The sequence below is a fragment of the Lactuca sativa genome, chromosome 3 (genome assembly GCF_002870075.4).
Source record: "Lactuca sativa cultivar Salinas chromosome 3, Lsat_Salinas_v11, whole genome shotgun sequence".
Classification (NCBI taxonomy): Eukaryota; Viridiplantae; Streptophyta; class Magnoliopsida; order Asterales; family Asteraceae; genus Lactuca; species Lactuca sativa.
Window position 1 is genome coordinate 16,894,398 of NC_056625.2, and position 18,589 is coordinate 16,912,986.

The 18,589-nt window shown below is 31.7% G+C and overlaps 1 protein-coding gene across 2 annotated transcripts; it reads left to right on the plus strand.

The window, feature by feature from the left end:
• Positions 1-9,176: 9,176 nt before the first annotated feature.
• LOC111894318 (auxin response factor 9) lies at positions 9,177-13,324 on the plus strand. Of its 2 annotated transcripts, none has more exons than XM_023890398.3 (13): positions 9,177-9,643; positions 9,870-9,973; positions 10,118-10,213; positions 10,417-10,473; positions 10,547-10,699; positions 10,787-10,962; positions 11,054-11,218; positions 11,314-11,427; positions 11,523-11,595; positions 11,680-11,833; positions 11,927-12,444; positions 12,531-12,718; positions 12,804-13,324. In XM_023890398.3, the coding sequence occupies exons 1-13, from the start codon at positions 9,574-9,576 to the stop codon at positions 12,922-12,924; spliced, it is 1,989 nt and encodes a 662-aa protein (XP_023746166.2). In that variant the 5' UTR covers positions 9,177-9,573; the 3' UTR covers positions 12,925-13,324. The 2 variants fall into 2 exon arrangements, with proteins under 2 accessions (XP_023746166.2, XP_023746167.2); XM_023890399.3 differs by having other exon boundaries at positions 9,177-9,610.
• The last annotated feature ends 5,265 nt before the right edge of the window (positions 13,325-18,589 follow it).

Here is an 18,589-nt window from a genome sequence, read left to right on the forward strand (position 1 = left end):
TCGTGGGTTTAATTAATGATAAAAAGAGGCGAGCATTGGTGAGCTTATGTTGTTTCTTCGACCTAGTTCACCAAAATTAATTTTGTTTTCATTTTCTTTTAATTTGGAATGGGTGTGCGGCTCGTCCATATAACCCCAATGGGAGTAGTCTAATGGCCCTAAAATCAATAAAAAAGAAATATTAATGATTTGAAAGAGTTTAATTTAATAGCATTTTATTTGAAAAAAGTTAATAAAAAATAATATAACATGAAGAAGAAGGGAAAATGACTCTCGGGGGTAATTAATTTTTGTGTTTGTACTCATTTGGTCCCTTTCCTTTTTTTGTATTCAATATAGCATCGAACTTGTTGTTTGTGTTCACCATAACCCTTTTGACCGACTTTTGACCTATGATAGTCGGTCAAAGGGTTATGGTGAACATAAACAACAAGTTCTATGATATATTGAGTACAAAAAAAAGGAAGGGACCAAATGAGACCAGACTCAACAGTTGGTTACCCTCCTTAGTCATTTCCCTCGAAAAGTTAAATGAAATTAAAGTTGCAAAAATATCAAAGACTGCAACCTTCTTTGGCTATAACGTATATGAAGAGCGTTTTAGAAGGGTAACTTTGTTAAAACATGGTCTATGTTATGCTTACTGTGGTTAGCTGTCAACACCTCTTTTCAAAAAAATATGATTGTGTATGAGAGGTATATTTATCAGCATAAAGGTTTACCTCGATGTATATTATGGTGAAGTGTATGCAAAAGTTGCATGATAGTGTACATATTGATGTTGTATCTCATCCCATGAATTCGATCTTAAAGCTAAGTAAACTAAAAAATCACAACACTTGTGATTCCACTCGTTTGTAGACTTGTCTATAATCCATGATACAATAAATCATTCGATTGGAAATGTAAATGTAGTCATGAAATGCATCTGCTTAGTCAAGATTCTCCTAATAAATACTCAAGTGCATTACAAAGTTGTACATGTATGAACAATGTTCTTTCGTGGGTTATGTTCTGAAAAGAAGCAAGAATGAATCTCATAAAGTCATTAATATCAGTAGGAGATGACGTGGACTTTGCTGTAAATGAGTAAATGGAAAATGACTCAGGAGGGTAACCAACTGTTGAGTTTGTTCTTATTTGGTCCATTTCCTTTTTTGTACTCAATATACCATCAAACTTGTTGTTTGTGTTCACCATAACCCTATGACCGGCTATCATGCTTACTGTGGTTAGCTGTCAACACCTCTTTTCAAAAAAATATGATTGTGTATGAGAGGTATATTTATCAGCATAAAGGTTTACCTCGATGTATATTATGGTGAAGTGTATGCAAAAGTTGCATGATAGTGTACATATTGATGTTGTATCTCATCCCATGAATTCGATCTTAAAGCTAAGTAAACTAAAAAATCACAACACTTGTGATTCCACTCGTTTGTAGACTTGTCTATAATCCATGATACAATAAATCATTCGATTGGAAATGTAAATGTAGTCATGAAATGCATCTGCTTAGTCAAGATTCTCCTAATAAATACTCAAGTGCATTACAAAGTTGTACATGTATGAACAATGTTCTTTCGTGGGTTATGTTCTGAAAAGAAGCAAGAATGAATCTCATAAAGTCATTAATATCAGTAGGAGATGACGTGGACTTTGCTGTAAATGAGTAAATGGAAAATGACTCAGGAGGGTAACCAACTGTTGAGTTTGTTCTTATTTGGTCCATTTCCTTTTTTGTACTCAATATACCATCAAACTTGTTGTTTGTGTTCACCATAACCCTATGACCGGCTATCACAGGTCAAAAGTCGGTCAAAAAGGTTATGGTGAACACAAACAACAAGTTCGATGGTATATTGAATACAAAAAAAGGGACCAAATGAGTACAACGTAAAAGTTAATTACCCTCAAGAGTCATTTTCCCGAAAAAGAAAATATCAATAAATTCGTCGATTGAATTATCAAATTCTTAAATGAAAATTAAACCCAAAATATTCGGTAGATAATTACATATAAAGCTATAATGAATTTAGTAATAACTTTGAATGTACCATAGTTATTTCTATAAAGAGTGTTGTAATAAATACCATTTATTTTATTCTTTTCATTAAAAAAGTAATTGGTTTTTGTGAGATTGGTCCCCACTCTTTTTGGTCTTTGAATGACTGATTAAACGTCCGTCAAAGCCATTTTGGTCCCCACGGCCACGCTATCGCTCTTGTCACTCCTCTTGCTTCTTTTGGATTACCATTAAAGTTAACACCGTTATATTTAATAAGAAATTAAGATAAAAGACAATACACTTATACTTAAACTAAGAAAGACATAAATCAAGCTCTCACTATTTATTTTTTTTTTTTTAAAAAACAATATAATAAAAATTAAACAGTTTAATCAAAATAGTCACGATATTTATAGATGACATGCAAAAATCATCCCAGTATTTAAGGGGGAAATAAAAAAATCATACATGCACACAATAAATAGTGAAAACATTTGAACCTAAGTCTATATATATATATATATATATATATATATATATATATATATATATATATATATATATATACACTTAGGTTCAAATGTTTTCACTATCTATTGTGTGCATGTATGATTAATTCTGGATCAATCATTTTAGTTATTTTAAGAAAGTAATTAATGCATATTAAATGCTGAAGATGTAATTAATATCCATTTTATCTTCAACATGTAATATGCATTAATTACTTTTTTAAAATAACTAAAATGATTGGTCCAGAATCAATCATACATTCACACAATAGATAGTGAAAACAAAATAACTTAACCCTATATATATATATATATATATATATATATATATATATATATATATATATATATATATATATATATATATATATATATATTGTAACTTCGTAACTCATATCTGCAAAATTATCTGTTACCCATATGCGAAAAAATATGTTTTCTCATATCCTATATCATTATATCATTTGCAAAAAAAAAAGGCTTTTCTCAAATGTCATATTTTCTCATATTTTATATGCAAAAAAATGGATTTTTTCATATGTTATTGCGAAAAAATGGGTTTTCATATATGTTGTAACACCGTACTTTTAAAAAACCATTTATTATCAATAAAAATGTGTTTTTACAAAAACTTTCAAATCATTATAAGAGTTTATAATAAATGAGAAAAAGATTATACAACCTTCTATGATTCCATTGAAGTCTTTTTGGTAGCACACTCTATCTCCACCTTAGTATATAGCACAAACTACGTAAGCCTTGAAGACTCGTAAGCTATGTAGGTACTAACTCAGTAAAACAATTCAAAACTTGTTTTCAAATCACATTTAAACTCAATACTCATCTTATAAAACACAAGCAAGTTATAATTTTCAAAAAACAAAACCTCATAGGAAGTTTGTCATATGGGCATATGTCCTAAAACTGGGCATATGTCCTAAAACTGAAAACATATTGATAAGCATGAGATATACATTAAACTACATCCAAATTCGAACTCCGCGAATCTATGGGAATCATGCCCGTCTTGAGGCTGCGACACTACTGCCCGTCACAACTGCTAATCAGTTGTTGACGCTTCTGTCCGGACCTCACCGCTAAAACTATGAATGCATTCATTTCAACACACGAAAACTCGTCATGAGTAATTAAATCCAAATCAATTATCTTAAACCAAAGTTATGAAAACTCAACAAGAGTAATCGATATAATCTCAAAAACACATAACTCATAACCTTTGAAACTCATAATCCAAATAACTAGCAATGCCCTTTTTTTTAAAACCATTTCAAAATCATTTAACACATGACATGCTATTATTTCTAAACCATTTCTAATACAAATTTTCCATTTTTAAAACAAAACATAAAATAGTAGGAACCTCTAGTCTCACGTTCTAAAAGCCTTTTTTTATAAAAAAAAGACTTGCTTGTTCCCCTTTACATTTACATAAACATTTTCATGTAACTAAGCATAGTCAAATTTAGTGACATATTCATACTTTTCATGTAAAATCAACTACTTTGTTGTGTACCCAGAAGATCCACATGTACTCACCTGACTACTTAGTGAATACTAACTATTAGTTTGGCCTTACGCCTTATGCTTTTTTCCAACATACCTCTTTTACAAATCTATTCAAGTAATATACTAAGTTTCTTGAAACATGCACAGACTTACTTTTATAGCTTCCATAATGATCCTTTATATGAGCCCTAGCTGAATATGGAAACCATTTGTTATTAGACTCATCATGCTATTATATCACGACTGCTAAACAACTTAACTCCGTAAGTCATTAGCTTGACCAGTCACTTATGACCATTCTATAACAAAGGGTTTGCAACCCTCGTCAAACTGATTAAGAATTCCACCGGATAATTCATCCGACCAGCCTATCCTTTGAGTTCGTACTAGCCCATATCACAAACTCTAATATCTGACTCAATTTCTAACAACTTTTACTATAATTATTATCCTCTGTAATAAATGAATGTTTTTTTGCCACTTGTCACACTCTCATTCAATTTGGCAAATATCATATTGTGGTTCTTTTGAATTAATTTATTTCCACATGTCATTTTATGAGTTTTTCTATTTTATTAAATTCCACATAATATTTTAATATAATAATTGCAATAAATATAGTAATAAATGGATATAAATTTATTAATGAACTTACCTTTTAATTTCAAAATTCTCAAAATTAAAGCTTATTGGTTTTTTTTATTTATTTAAATTATTTGTTTAAATTTAAAAGATAAAAAACATATTTATTATAATAGTTCATTATTTTTCTTATTTTCTTATAAATTCAAAGTTTTCAGATATTTTGAACTTTATATTTAGTTTTTTTTAAGTTAACCCATGTAATAAATGAGTCTCACAACTAGTGTTACATAATAACGAGACGAGAGAATACCTTATATCATTCCATGATCATTTCCATGCATATTGTCGTTAATACGTATTCCCATAGGCTGCTAATCGCGACATAATTGCTTGAGATTTTCTTTGGGAAAATGTACAAAGAAAGACGAGTTCAAGGTATTTATAGGGTTGTCAAGCATCTACGCGTCTCACCCCTTTTGTGGACACGTTACGTCCATGCCACATTTTGCTTTTTGCGACGTGTTGTGTGTCCAACCTTTTCCACGTGTAACAACCTCCTGCCATGCGTGTTGCCACCTAGATATACCGACGTGCCACATTTAAACTATGGTCAACTTTTCCTTAATAGCAATGTACTTCTTGATCCTTTATTTTTTCTACATTATCAATGCTATTTTATTTTAAATTTCTTGTGCATAAAGTAATGATTTTTCAGTCATTACATATGTCATCTACAAAAACATGAAAATAATGTATTTTCTAACGAAAGGCTATATTTCCTAGTAATTTGTATTGTAAAATCGTACACTTGTACTGTGAAAAGTTGAAATTCATACTACTAAAATATGACATGTACACTTCTAATGGTTATTTAATGAGATATACTTTTGATTAAAAAACAATACAAAATTCTCCGTCTGATATCATTTTATTAAGGAAAATAGTATGACTTCAAATTTCCAAATAAGTATGTTGTTGTAATATGAAAATAATGTATTTTCTAACGAAAGGCTATATTTCCTAGTAATTTGTATTGTAAAATCGTACACTCGTACTGTGAAAAGTTGAAATTCATACTACTAAAATATGACATGTACACTTCTAATGGTTATTTAATGAGATATACTTTTGATTAAAAAACAATACAAAATTCTCCGTCTGATATCATTTTATTAAGGAAAATAGTATGACTTCAAATTTCCAAATAAGTATGTTGTTGTAATATGAAAATAATGTATTTTCTAACGAAAGGCTATATTTCCTAGTAATTTGTATTGTAAAATCGTACACTCGTACTGTGAAAAGTTGAAATTCATACTGCTAAAATATGACATGTACACTTCTAATGGCTATTTAATGAGATATACTTTTGATTAAAAAACAATACAAATTTCTCCGTCTGATATCATTTTATTAAGGAAAATAGTATGACTTCAAATTTCCAAATAAGTATGTTGTTGTTGTTGTTTGTATCATTGGTTCATGACATTTAGCAAATTATGAATATATTTACGTCATGACATTTGTTAAAAACTATGGTGTACAAATTCCATCAGATATAAATTTTAATGATTTGTTATATTTGGGCAAACAAAAAATAGGTTTGAAAGACAAACCTAACATTGATTTGTCTTTCCAAAATCCAACAATGAAAGATGTTAAAAAGATAATTGATGGAAGTGATGTGAAACACTTGAAAAAAGTTATTTAATAAGTTTCAAATGTTATACATTTGTATATGGTAGATAATGATCCGTTGGAAATTGTTGTGGTTGTTATAAGTATGTTGATGATGATGATGTTACTATATGTGATAGTCTTGTTCCTACAAACGACAATGATGTTGATAAAGTTGACATAGATGTTGTTGAAGATGATGATACAGATTACCGAGAAGTACTTCTGTTGGTGGATGATATCAATTTACTTTCTTATTAGGATTTAGGAGCTAATATATTTTTATATATGCATGTTTAACCTTGAAAAAAATGATACAAAAATTGAAAGACCAGATGATGAATACACATACACAAAAACACCATTATATGGTATGTCTGATAAATCACCTTGTTTGGACCCGATATATGCACCTATTCCGTCATACAACCTTAACCTATTAAAAAGGACGAAATCTACAAAGCTTCAAATGCAAAGAAACTTTTCAACTAGTAGTATAAGTTAAGGTTGTAGAACTCGCTACTCGGTACCTGCTCGGCCGACTGCATCTAAAATTTTGAGGGAAACAACATGCATCTAAAATTTTGAGGGGCCCCAAGGGCATCATTTTATAAACTCGCTTTGTATTATTACAATTTGGAGAAGCATCCTGAAACAGTGATATACATTTAAATGAATGATCAAAACCGATTTAAGCTATTTTTCATTTCGATTGGTTGCACAATAATCTTAGTTTTTATGATTTTATATGTTTATATAGTATATTTACATATCACTTGTGATTCAGGTGGTATAAGTGTTGCTCCATGGCTTGATGACGTCAACACTAATATGAATGAAAGTATGACGACATCAACGATAAATACGCAGAAGTGATCCAACATCTTAGAATTGGATGAAATTCCCACACAACATATAAAATGAGCCGATTAAAAGAACTCATAGCTCTTCCATGACATGTGGTGTTTTGCAGCCATCCGGGATCGTTTAAGGCCTCAAAAACACATTTTTTTCCAAAATTTTATATTTTGAGATTTGATTTAAATAATTGATTAAGAATCTTATCTTAATCAATTATGATCTTATAGGTTTAAGGGATGAAACTTATATTATCCTCCCTGTATAAGTATCTATTTTTCATTGTTTGTTAGACAATTCTCTATGTGTGTTCTTGCTGATTATAATTTTTCATTTGGTCTTTTGATTGTTTTGCATGTATGTGGTTTCCTCGAATGTTGTAGGCATCCACTCATGATATTTAGTTATTCACAACCTACATAAAGGACAACTTCGAAGACACCATGTTATTGGTTGTTAAGATACAACCAATAGTAAATCTTATCAAATACCAAAAAAAGATTTCAATACAAAGTCATATTAACGTCTTTTAGTAGAAAAATGACAATCTTGAACATTATGATGATGGGTAGAATGATTTTTTTCTTGTACGTATATGATTCAAATAAGATAAATTTGTAATTACCGGATCCATAAAAAATGTGATCTTTTGTCTATATCTTCAAATTATTGTGATTGTCTTAATTATCCCTAATTTAAGTCAGTCTTTCCATTTAATGAAATTGTAATTAATTTATGAAATTTAAATCTTAAGTGGTCCTATTATCTTCATTTTTTCAATCTTCTCTAATAAATGAAAGTTTTTTTTAATGAGTTTTTTTTTATTAAATTCCAAATAATATTTTAGTGTAATAATTGTAATAAATGTAGTAATAAATGAATATTAAATTTCACTAATAAACTTAACTTTTAATTTTAAAATTCTCAAAATTAAAACTCATTAGTTTATTTTCTTTATTTAAATTGAAAAGATAAAAAGACATTTCCATTACAGTAAATCATTATTTTTCTTATTTTCTTATAAATTCAAAATTCTCAAATATTTTAATATATATATATATATATATATATATATATATATATATATATATATATATATATTAAATTAATCCATGTAATACATGAGTCTTACAACTAGTTTTGATGATTACAAGGATCATTATAATGTCCGTCAATCGAACCTTTGACATATACTATCCTTCTTAGAGCGAGTGACATCACTAATTAATCCCACCTTTACATCTCATAAACCCACTTGTTCTTAATACTAATATATACTCATAGTACATAATGAATAAACATAAACAAATATATAACATACTACATATTTTTCGACCCAAATATTAACACTTATTACAATATATCGTTAAAACCAATTGTAGTCCATAATGAAAAGATTGTGATACTACGTTTTGAAATTTTTATATTTAGAATATTTAATTAATAGTTAATTTTTGAAGAGATTAGATGGGAATAAAATGTTATTTATTTTCCATGAAAAAAAGAAATTCATAACTACATTTTTAGGTTGGTTGGACCAAATATAACGTTTACTTTAGATTTTAAAACTATTAATTGGTCACCATATAAAGATCATGAGAAAAACATCTTATTTACTTAATAAAAAACATAAGCAGCATCATAAAAGGAGTAATTAATGTAAATAAATTATTACCTATAGATATACATTTCACATGTCTCAACATTTTAAAAAATAAAAATAAACCATTTCTTGATACATATGGTAAGATAATTTGATGATAGAAATGTATCGAAAAAGACAAGGTTATAGAGCCAGAAAATCCTATATAAAAGTTATCATAATTATCTATCATTCTATCTATATCTTGTAATAAAAGTTGTATTTTACTGGAAAAAATGAAAATACAAAAAGTTAACTCAACATAGGACTAAAAAAAGCACAAACTCAACCATGGTTAGTTAGGTTAGCTTCACGCACTACACACCACCAAGAAAGGAGACAAACACAGGCTTATAGAGAGAGAGAGAGAGAGAGAGAGAGAAAGAAAGTGGAAGTTTTAGAGAGAGAAGAAATCAAGGCGTATATTAACTTGTTTTCAGGGTTCAGTAACGGCGTTTTCACATTTCCTGGATTGTAGTGAGAGGAAGAGGTACTGTGTTTTTAGAGAGAGAAACAGAGTTCTGGAGCTGAACATCATCTCTTCCGTTTTCCGATCTGTGTACTTTGTAACCGAAGATTGACGGTTTAGGGTTTCATCTACCTGGTTAAATTTCCTCATAAAAGCGAGATTTATTGAAAGGCTGCCGTTATCACTGGTTTATGCATATAATGCGGAAAAATTCATGATTTTGGAGGTTTAATTTCCCGGAGATTTGTGTTTCAGAATACTTTCTGCGGTCTGAGCTGTTCAATTTAGTTTTTTAACCATGGATAATCGAGGGTCATCCTTTCTCTCACCTGAAGGTGAAACTCCTTCGCGGTTTCCTGCTAAACATGGTTAAAATTTCCTTGCTTTTATGTATCTATGCTACAAATTATATGCATATACCTCTTTCCCCAATTAAGTTAATTATCGATTTGAGGTTTTCATTTCTCTACTATTCTATGCTAACGGTAGTAATTTGTTCCTGTTTTCTTTTCACGTTGGTACTGACTGTTGATGTAAGTTTCTTTTATTTTTCTTCTAAATTTTGATTATGATGTGATTCTTAATTTTGTGAAGATCTGCTGTATAAGGAGCTATGGAAGGCATGTGCGGGCCCTCTAGTGGATGTTCCAAGGGATGGAGAGAGAGTTTTCTACTTTCCTCAAGGCCACATGGAACAAGTATGTGAAAGATTTCTTGTTCTTGGCTTGAAAATTTCAGATCTCTGTTTGTTGGAGTTTCTCTTAATATGCAAGTTTTAATTTCTTAACTGTAATTGGCTTTATTTATCTAATTTTCTTTTGCTATTTGTGGGTTTTGTACAGTTAGAGGCTTCAACAAATCAGGAATTAAATCAGAGGATTCCTCTCTTCAACCTCAAATCAAAGATTCTTTGTCGTGTTGTTCATACTCAGCTAATGGTATGTAATATTTTCCCTTTACAATATATATATTTTTCGGATCGATTGAGGTTTTAAATTTAGATTATGTCTAATTGCTTAAAAGGTAGGAAGCGAATCAAAATATATGGTTGTATTTGGTAGTTAAAAATGTTAAATTCCTCTACTGGGCTTCTTTTTTATTTTCTAAAATTTCATACTATAATTCTTCTATGCCTTTGTAGGCTGAACAAGACACAGATGAAGTTTATGCTCAAATCACTCTACTGCCTGAGATAGATGTAAGCATATACATATAAAACTTACTTTTTTAAGTTTCTATTTTTTCTCACTTTTCTGTTAACATATACACAGCAAAGTGATCCAACAAGTCCTGATGAATCTCTAGCCGAGCCTGTGAGGCCAACTGTTCACTCTTTCTGCAAAGTCTTAACAGCTTCAGACACGAGTACTCATGGTGGATTTTCAGTCCTCCGGAAGCATGCAAATGAATGCCTCCCTCCATTGGTAAACTCTCTTGTTCTTCTATACCCTCCACCTCCTCTCTCTACTCTCTTTTTCATGCTCCAATTCACCAAAATCTTATATTTTCAGGACATGACACAAGCTACTCCAACTCAGGAGTTAGCAGCAACAGATCTACATGGCACCGAGTGGCGATTTAAACATATCTTCAGAGGTCAACCACGAAGGCATCTGCTTACAACAGGATGGAGTACTTTTGTCACGAATAAGAGATTAGTTGCTGGAGATTCCTTCGTATTCCTTAGGTACGTACGGATTTCTTTTTCTTATTTCCCTATTCTACCCTCCATTTTCAAGAAAAATTTATCTTGATCTTGATAAAAATCTGGTTAATAGAGGGGAGAATGGGGAATTACGTGTTGGAGTTAGACGCCAAGCTCGCCAACAAAGCTCCATGCCCTCTTCAGTAATTTCAAGCCAGAGCATGCATCTTGGAGTGCTTGCAACCGCATCACATGCTGTTTCAACTCAAACCCGGTTTGCAGTTTACTACAAGCCAAGGTAAATTAAAGAAAAAAAGTGAATCTTGATTTTTGATTCTAGCTATACAAAGAAGTTCTTTTTAGTTTTTTACAATATGGTAAAAAATTATTCAGGACAAGTCAGTTCATCATAGGGTTAAACAAGTATATAGAAGCTGTAAACAATGGGTTTACTGTTGGCATGAGATTCAAGATGCGGTTTGAGGGCGAGGATTCTCCAGAAAGAAGGTAACCCATAAATTTATGAAATATTTTTAATCCGGGTCTTTAATCTTTTTTACATTTGGATGCACAAAAATTAAAAATTTCCTTCATTTGATCAGGTTTACAGGCACAATAGTTGGAGTTGAAGACATATCTCCTCAATGGAACTGTTCTAAATGGCGTTCTTTAAAGGTTAATAATTTCTCTCACTTTGAAAAAAAGAAGTGAAGATTCAAAAAACTAAACATGGTCAAACTTTTTTGTTGACTAATTCAGGTCCAATGGGATGAATCTGCATCTATCATGAGACCTGAAAGAGTTTCTCCATGGGAGATTGAAACTTTTGTAGCTCCTGTTCCCACAAGTATACCTCAACCAGTTGCACCAAAAACCAAGAGGCCTAGACCTCCAATGGAGATCCCTAATCTTGGTGAGTAAAAATTATTTTTTTTTAGCTTATAAAAACACTTTTTTTTCCATATAATTAATATATTAACTTGTAGTTTATTATGTTGTGTTGTAGAGCCTACATGTTCAACAGTATCAACTGTTTGGAACCCTTCACATGATTCAGCCCAATTAAGTTGTACCCCTGAAGGGCAAAGAGTTGATAAAAACGGGTGTCTTTTAAGGACTCAAATGGAAGTTGGTTGGCTATCATCATCTTCTCCAGTAAAAGCTTCTAGAAACATGTATGGAGATGAAGGTGAAGATAGAAAAGGTCAAGGTCAAGGTCTGTCAGCTTGGTCAACTTACTCACCTCGTGAATCCATCAAACAAACAACAAATGAATCACATTCAGTTGAAAAAAAGAAACCAGAAAATGTTTCAAGTTGTAGAATATTTGGTTTCGACTTAAAGATCCCTAATATTGAGAAACCACAACCACCACAATCCTCCATTGAAGGAGGACAGGTGGCAAGCACTTTATCAGCTGTAATATCAGACAAAGAACAAGAAAAGTTGCATGTGTCCCCAAAAGAAGTTCAAAGCAAACAAACCACATGTACTACTACTACTACTACACGTAGTCGTACCAAGGTACGCACTTAATTATTCTATAAATTTTTTTATGATAATTTTATAATAATTAATAATAATAATAATATATATGAAAAAAATGAAAGGTTCAAATGCAAGGGATAGCAGTGGGGCGTGCAGTGGATTTAACAGTGTTAAAAGGGTACAATGAGTTGATTGATGAACTTGAAGAAATGTTTGAGATCAAGGGAGAGTTACGCCCACGGAACCAATGGGAAATTGTGTTTACTGATGATGAAGGTGACATGATGTTGATGGGTGACGATCCGTGGCCGTAAGTTTTTTTTTTAAATATTTAAAAAATAAATAAATAAAATAAAAGAATGAATTTATATATTTTATGGTGGTGATTTGTGTAGGGAGTTTTGTAACATGGTGAAAAGGATCTTGATATGTTCGAGTCAGGATGTGAAGAAAATGAGGGCGGGAAGTTATAAGCAGCAGCAGCAGATAGAGAATGAAGAAGCTATTGAAAAATGATTTACAAGAGTGGAGTGGTGTTAATTAATTAATGTTCCCCTTGCTAGTTTCTTTTTCTTTTTCTTTTTTTTTTTAAGAAAAAAAATATATATTTCGGGTGGGTGTCCTGTCGGGTTTTAAGACAAAAAGCGGATGATAAAAGAGGGGTCGGGGATATGGATGGTAATTTGGTAGAAAAAAGAGTGACTGACTTGACCCTGTGCTCTTGAAGGAATAGGAAGAAGAAGATATTAGGAGTAGTAGTAAGATATGATGATGATGATGATGATGATGTGTATATTAGAGAGAGGTATTTGGACGTTTTAATGCTGATGGGGAGTTGTTTTTTTTAGTTTTCTTGTGATTGTATATAATCTTATTATTGCTTTAATAGGCAAAAATCTCCTGGTTTTTTGGTGTATCTTTGTAATTTCCTTTACCTTCACTTCTTACCTTTACCAAGTGCCATTTTCTTGTTTTTATTGATAATGAGAGTAACAACAAGCTAAAAATTGAATGTGTTGTATGGTTCTTATAAAAAGTGCTTGACGATGTATCTAAAGATTCTACATGTTGGATATGTATCATGTCATGATGCAGGAATGTGAACGATGTATGTAAAATGTTTCAACAGCAGTTCAGGGTCGCTACAAGAAAAATATATTTTACACTGTCCTAAACTTGCATTGGAGGCCTACTACAATTGATCGTCATCACTAAATTAAGAAATCTTATCAGTTCTAAGCATGAATTAAATTTACAAAGTCAAAGAAATTTGAATCCACATAGCCCTAGATGGATCGGTTTTCTATCTGATTTCAAATTTACAAAGTCAAAGAAATTTGAATCCACTGCTCAAATTTACAAAGTCAAAGAAATTTGAATCCACTTCACAACGTTGTTGATAATACTCCATACAATAATCAAGGCATTTCACCTAATCAGTACAAACAACTCCTTAAACTCTTATCAAAGGTCAACATAAATGATTCTACTCGTATTAATTTTGTTCTTAATGATGGTGCTATGGATACATTAGGTAATTTTCTTGATTCTCATGGTGCTATGGATACATTAGGTAATTTTCTTGATTCTCATGGAAAACATGTTTTTTTATGCGTTCAATGTTGTTATGGGTTCAAATAAAGAACATTAAAACATGTTTTTTTATGCATTCAATGTTGTTACGAGTTCAAATAAAGAACATTCGACATGGATTATAGATTCGGGGGCTTCAGATCACATTTGTTGTGATAAATTACTTTTCACTACTTTAAACAATTTTTCAAGATCTCATTTAGTTGGGTTACCCAATGATCAGTCTATACAAGTTACTCAATATGGAACTGTACCCAATCATGATAAAATCATACTCTCACAAGTATTATATGTTCCTGAGTTCAAACACAACCTCATTTCAGTCTCAAAGGTCACTTCTCAACTTAAGGTTTGGGTGACTTTTACTGATGAGTTTTGTGCAATGCAGGCCCCTTTATCCAAGAATAAGTTCATCATTAGAAAAAGGATATACATCTGGAATTACAAGACTTTGAAGAATCCGATATTTGTAGACAATTTTTCCAAAAATTGTATGAACTGTAATAAGATTGATAATAATCATCTGTGGCACTATAGATTAGGTCATTTACCAATCTATAAGATGAAAAGTGTGTCTTTACTGAAGAAAGATTGTAATGAACAAACTTTTGATTCTTGTGGTATCTGTCATCAAGCAAGACAACATAAGCTGTCATTTAATACTAGTGATTCTGTGTCAAATAATCCGTTTCATCTTCTTCATGTTGATGTTTGGGGACCTTATAAGGTTGAGACTTATAATGGTTTTAAATATTTCTTAACACTTGTTGATGACTATTCAAGATGCACATGTGTACATTTGATGAAACATAAGAGTTCTGCATTCACTGTTATTCAAGCTTTCATCAAATATGTTAAGAATCAATTCAACATCAATGTTAAAACTATAAAAATAGATAATGCTTTTGAAATGGGTTCAATCAATGAAGGTATTAAGTTTTTCCAAGAACAAGGAATCATTCATAAAAAATCTTGCCTCAATACCCCTCAACAAAATGGAATTGTTAAGAGAAAACATAAGCATTTGTTGGAAGTTTCTAGAGCACTATTGTTTCAATCTGGAATTGGTAAAGAATATTGGGGAGAGTGTGTTCTTACTGCTTCATATACTATCAATAGAATACCTTCAAAGATTATCAACAATTCCTCACCATATGAAATGTTGTTCAAAGTCAAAACAAATCTCAACAACTTAAGATCTTTTGGATGTCTATGTTAAGCTTCCACAAATTCTCATAACATAGACAAATTTCAACCAAGAGCTGATACTTGTATATTTTGTTGGATATCCTTTTGGTAAAAAAGGATATAAAGTTCTCAATTTGAATACCAAGGGTATTTCTGTCACAAGGAATGTTATTTTTGTTGAAGACCAATTTCCATTACACAATGGGTATAATCTTGATACTTCATACCTCCCCACTGTTTTTATAGAACCTTCTCAGTCACTAATTGAAACTCAATCTTCTCTTTCTTCAAATGATCAATTCATTGAACCGAATGATCATATTCCTAAACCACCCCAACCACCTCAACAAATTCCTCCTCAACCTCAAACCCAATTACGAAGAACAAACATAATATCTATCAAACATGTTCATTTAAATGATTATATCTGCTCAAATGTTCAAACACAAGGTGATTGTTCCGATGAATGCTGTAACACAATCACAAACTGGTTCATACCAGACAAGCCATCTTTTGATCATTATATCAATCAAGTTGATTTCTTAGCTTTAAATGTCCAATCTAAGATTGTTGAGCCTCAATTTTATCATCAAGCTAAGGGAAATCCTTTATGGAAAGAAGCAATGAAGAAAGAATTTGATGCATTACATTCTAATCACACCTGGGATATAACTCCTCTTCCATAGGGCAAGAAACCAATTTCATGCAAATGGGTTTATAAAGTGAAGTACAAGTCTGATGAAACAGTTGAGAGGTACAAGGCCAGGCTTGTAGCAAAAGGCTTCACTCAAAAAGAAGGTATTGAATTTCATGAAACCTTCTCACCAGTCATAAAATTCAATACAGTCCGATGCCTAGTTAATCTTGCAGTAAAAAAGGCTTGGAATATCCATTAATTTTATGTGAATAATGCATTTTTGCATGGTGATTTACATGAAACTGTGTATATGAAATTACCCCCAGGCATGGACTCTTCATCAACTATGGTTTGTAAATTGAAAAAGTCGTTGTATGAGCTCAAACAAGTGTCACGTCAATGGTATGGAAAATTATCATCTGCTTTACATGATAAAGGTTTTGTAAGGTCCAAGAATGATCATTCATTATTCACAAAGAAAAGTGACAATTCATTGGTTATTGTGGCAGTTTATGTGGATGATGTTCTTGTGACTCGCAACAATGAACAAGAAATCCTCGATTTAAAAAGATTACTTCATAAACGATTTCAAATAAAAGATCTAGGAATGATTAATTTCTTCTTAGGTCTTGAATTTATTCACACTCAAGATGGGATCATCATGCATCAGCACAAGTATATAAAGGAATTACTTAATGAATATTCCATTTCATCATCATCACAAATTACTTCTCCACTTCCAAGCAAGATCAAATCCATATATACTAATGATGATCCTCTCTTGGATGCCACATCATATCGACAGTTAACAGGAAAGCTTAATTTCGTGTTGCATACACATTGTCACACCCCAAAACTGGAACGGTAGAAACGTTCTGGGGTAGATGACGTCATGTCAAGTATCACAACATACGCAATATAGTAATCAAAGTATAACAACCATTGCATTAATAGTAATAGTTTTACATGGTTTACATTACACAGATACATCAAAGTAATACAAGTAGTAATATAGGTGCAACTTAGTACTATATTGTCTTCACCAAAAGCGCCTGAGATGTACCTGTCTATAGCTGACCTGAGAATACAAGTTATTTTGAAAGCGAGTATCAACATTTTTATAAATGCTGGTGAGTTCATAAGTATTTAGTGTCGTTTGTGTAAGTTCAAAATAACTTTATAAAAGTAGTAGTTTAGAATCAACAGTGTATTAGAGTCATTTCCAGAAAAACCTATATTTTCTTAAATAAAAGTAGTCTTCTACCAAGACCCGATAGAGTTATGTTGTAAAAAATAATTTTCCCTTAAACACTATCATTACCAAAATACGGTGTTTGATTTTAAAGAAAGTAGGAGAACATCAGGGAAAATAACATACGCCTCAGCAGTGAAGACTGTTGACTAAGGTAAAAGAGATCTTAGACTCCACGAGAGTATCAAATGAACGATACGCCTGGCTCAGTCTAACAAAAGAGTGACACAGACCCCAGACAGTATCAAATGAAAGATACAACTAGCAAGGTCCAAAACAGTGAAGACAGAACCCAGACAGTATCAAATGAAAGATACAACTAACAAGGTCCAAAATAGTGAAGACAGACCCCAGACAGTATCAAATGAAAGATACAGCTAGCAAGGTCTAAAACAGTGGATATAGACCCCAAACAGTATCAAATGAAAGATACAGCTAACAAGGTCCAACATAATGAAGACAGACCCCAGACAGTATCAAATGAAAGATACAGCTAACAGGGGGGATGATGTGAGAACCCAAAAAAAATGAATTTCAGGGTCTGTCTTCACTATTTTGGTGAAGACAATATAGTACTAAGCTGCACCTATATTACTACTTGTATTACTTTGATGTATCTGTGTAATGTTAGCTGTATCTTTCATTTGATACTGTCCGGGGTCTGTCTTCATTATGTTGGACCTTGTTAGCTGTATCTTTCATTTGATATTGTCTGGGGTCTGTATCCACTGTTTTAGACCTTGCTACATGTATCTTTCATTTGATACTGTTTGGGGTCTGTCTTCACTATTTTGGACCTTGTTAGTTGTATCTTTCATTTGATACTGTCTGGGGTCTGTCTTCACTGTTTTGGACCTTACTAGCTGTATCTTTCATTTGATACCGTCTGGGGTCTGTGTCTCTCTTTTGTTAGACTGAGCCAGGCGTATCGTTCATTCGATACTCTCCTGGAGTCTATGATCTCTTTTGCCTTAGTCAGCAGTCTTCACTGCTGAGGCGTATGTTATTTTCCCTGATGTTCTCCTACTTTCTTTAAAATCAAACACCGTATTTTGGTAATGGTAGTGTTTAAGGGAAAATTACTTTTTACAACATAACTCTGTCGGGTCTTGGTAGAAGACTACTTTTATTTAAGAAAATATAGGTTTTTCTGGAAAGGACTCTAATACACTGTTGATTCTAAACTACTACTTTTATAAAGTTATTTTGAACTTACACAAACGACACTAAATACTTATGAACTCACTAGCATTTATAAAAATGCTGATACTCGCTTTCAAAATAACTTGTATTCTCAGGTCAGCTATAGACAGGTACATCTCAGGCGCTTTTGGTGAAGACAATATAGTACTAAGCTGCACCTATATTACTACTTGTATTACTTTGATGTATCTGTGTAATATAAACCATGTAAAACTATTACTATTAATGCAAAGGTTGTTGTACTTTGATTACTATACTGCATATGTTGTGATACTTGACATGACGTCATCCACCCCAGAACGTTTCCG

What these genes read in the sequence shown, in the direction of transcription:
- LOC111894318 (XM_023890398.3), top strand. Translation starts at nt 9,574, where the DNA reads ATGGATAATCGAGGGTCATCCTTTCTCTCACCTGAAGGTGAAACTCCT. An exon ending in ATGAATGCCTCCCTCCATTG is followed by an intron (nt 10,700 to 10,786) that starts GTAAACTCTCTT and finishes TTATATTTTCAG; the next exon opens with GACATGACACAAGCTACTCC. An exon ending in CTACACGTAGTCGTACCAAG is followed by an intron (nt 12,445 to 12,530) that starts GTACGCACTTAA and finishes AAAAAATGAAAG; the next exon opens with GTTCAAATGCAAGGGATAGC.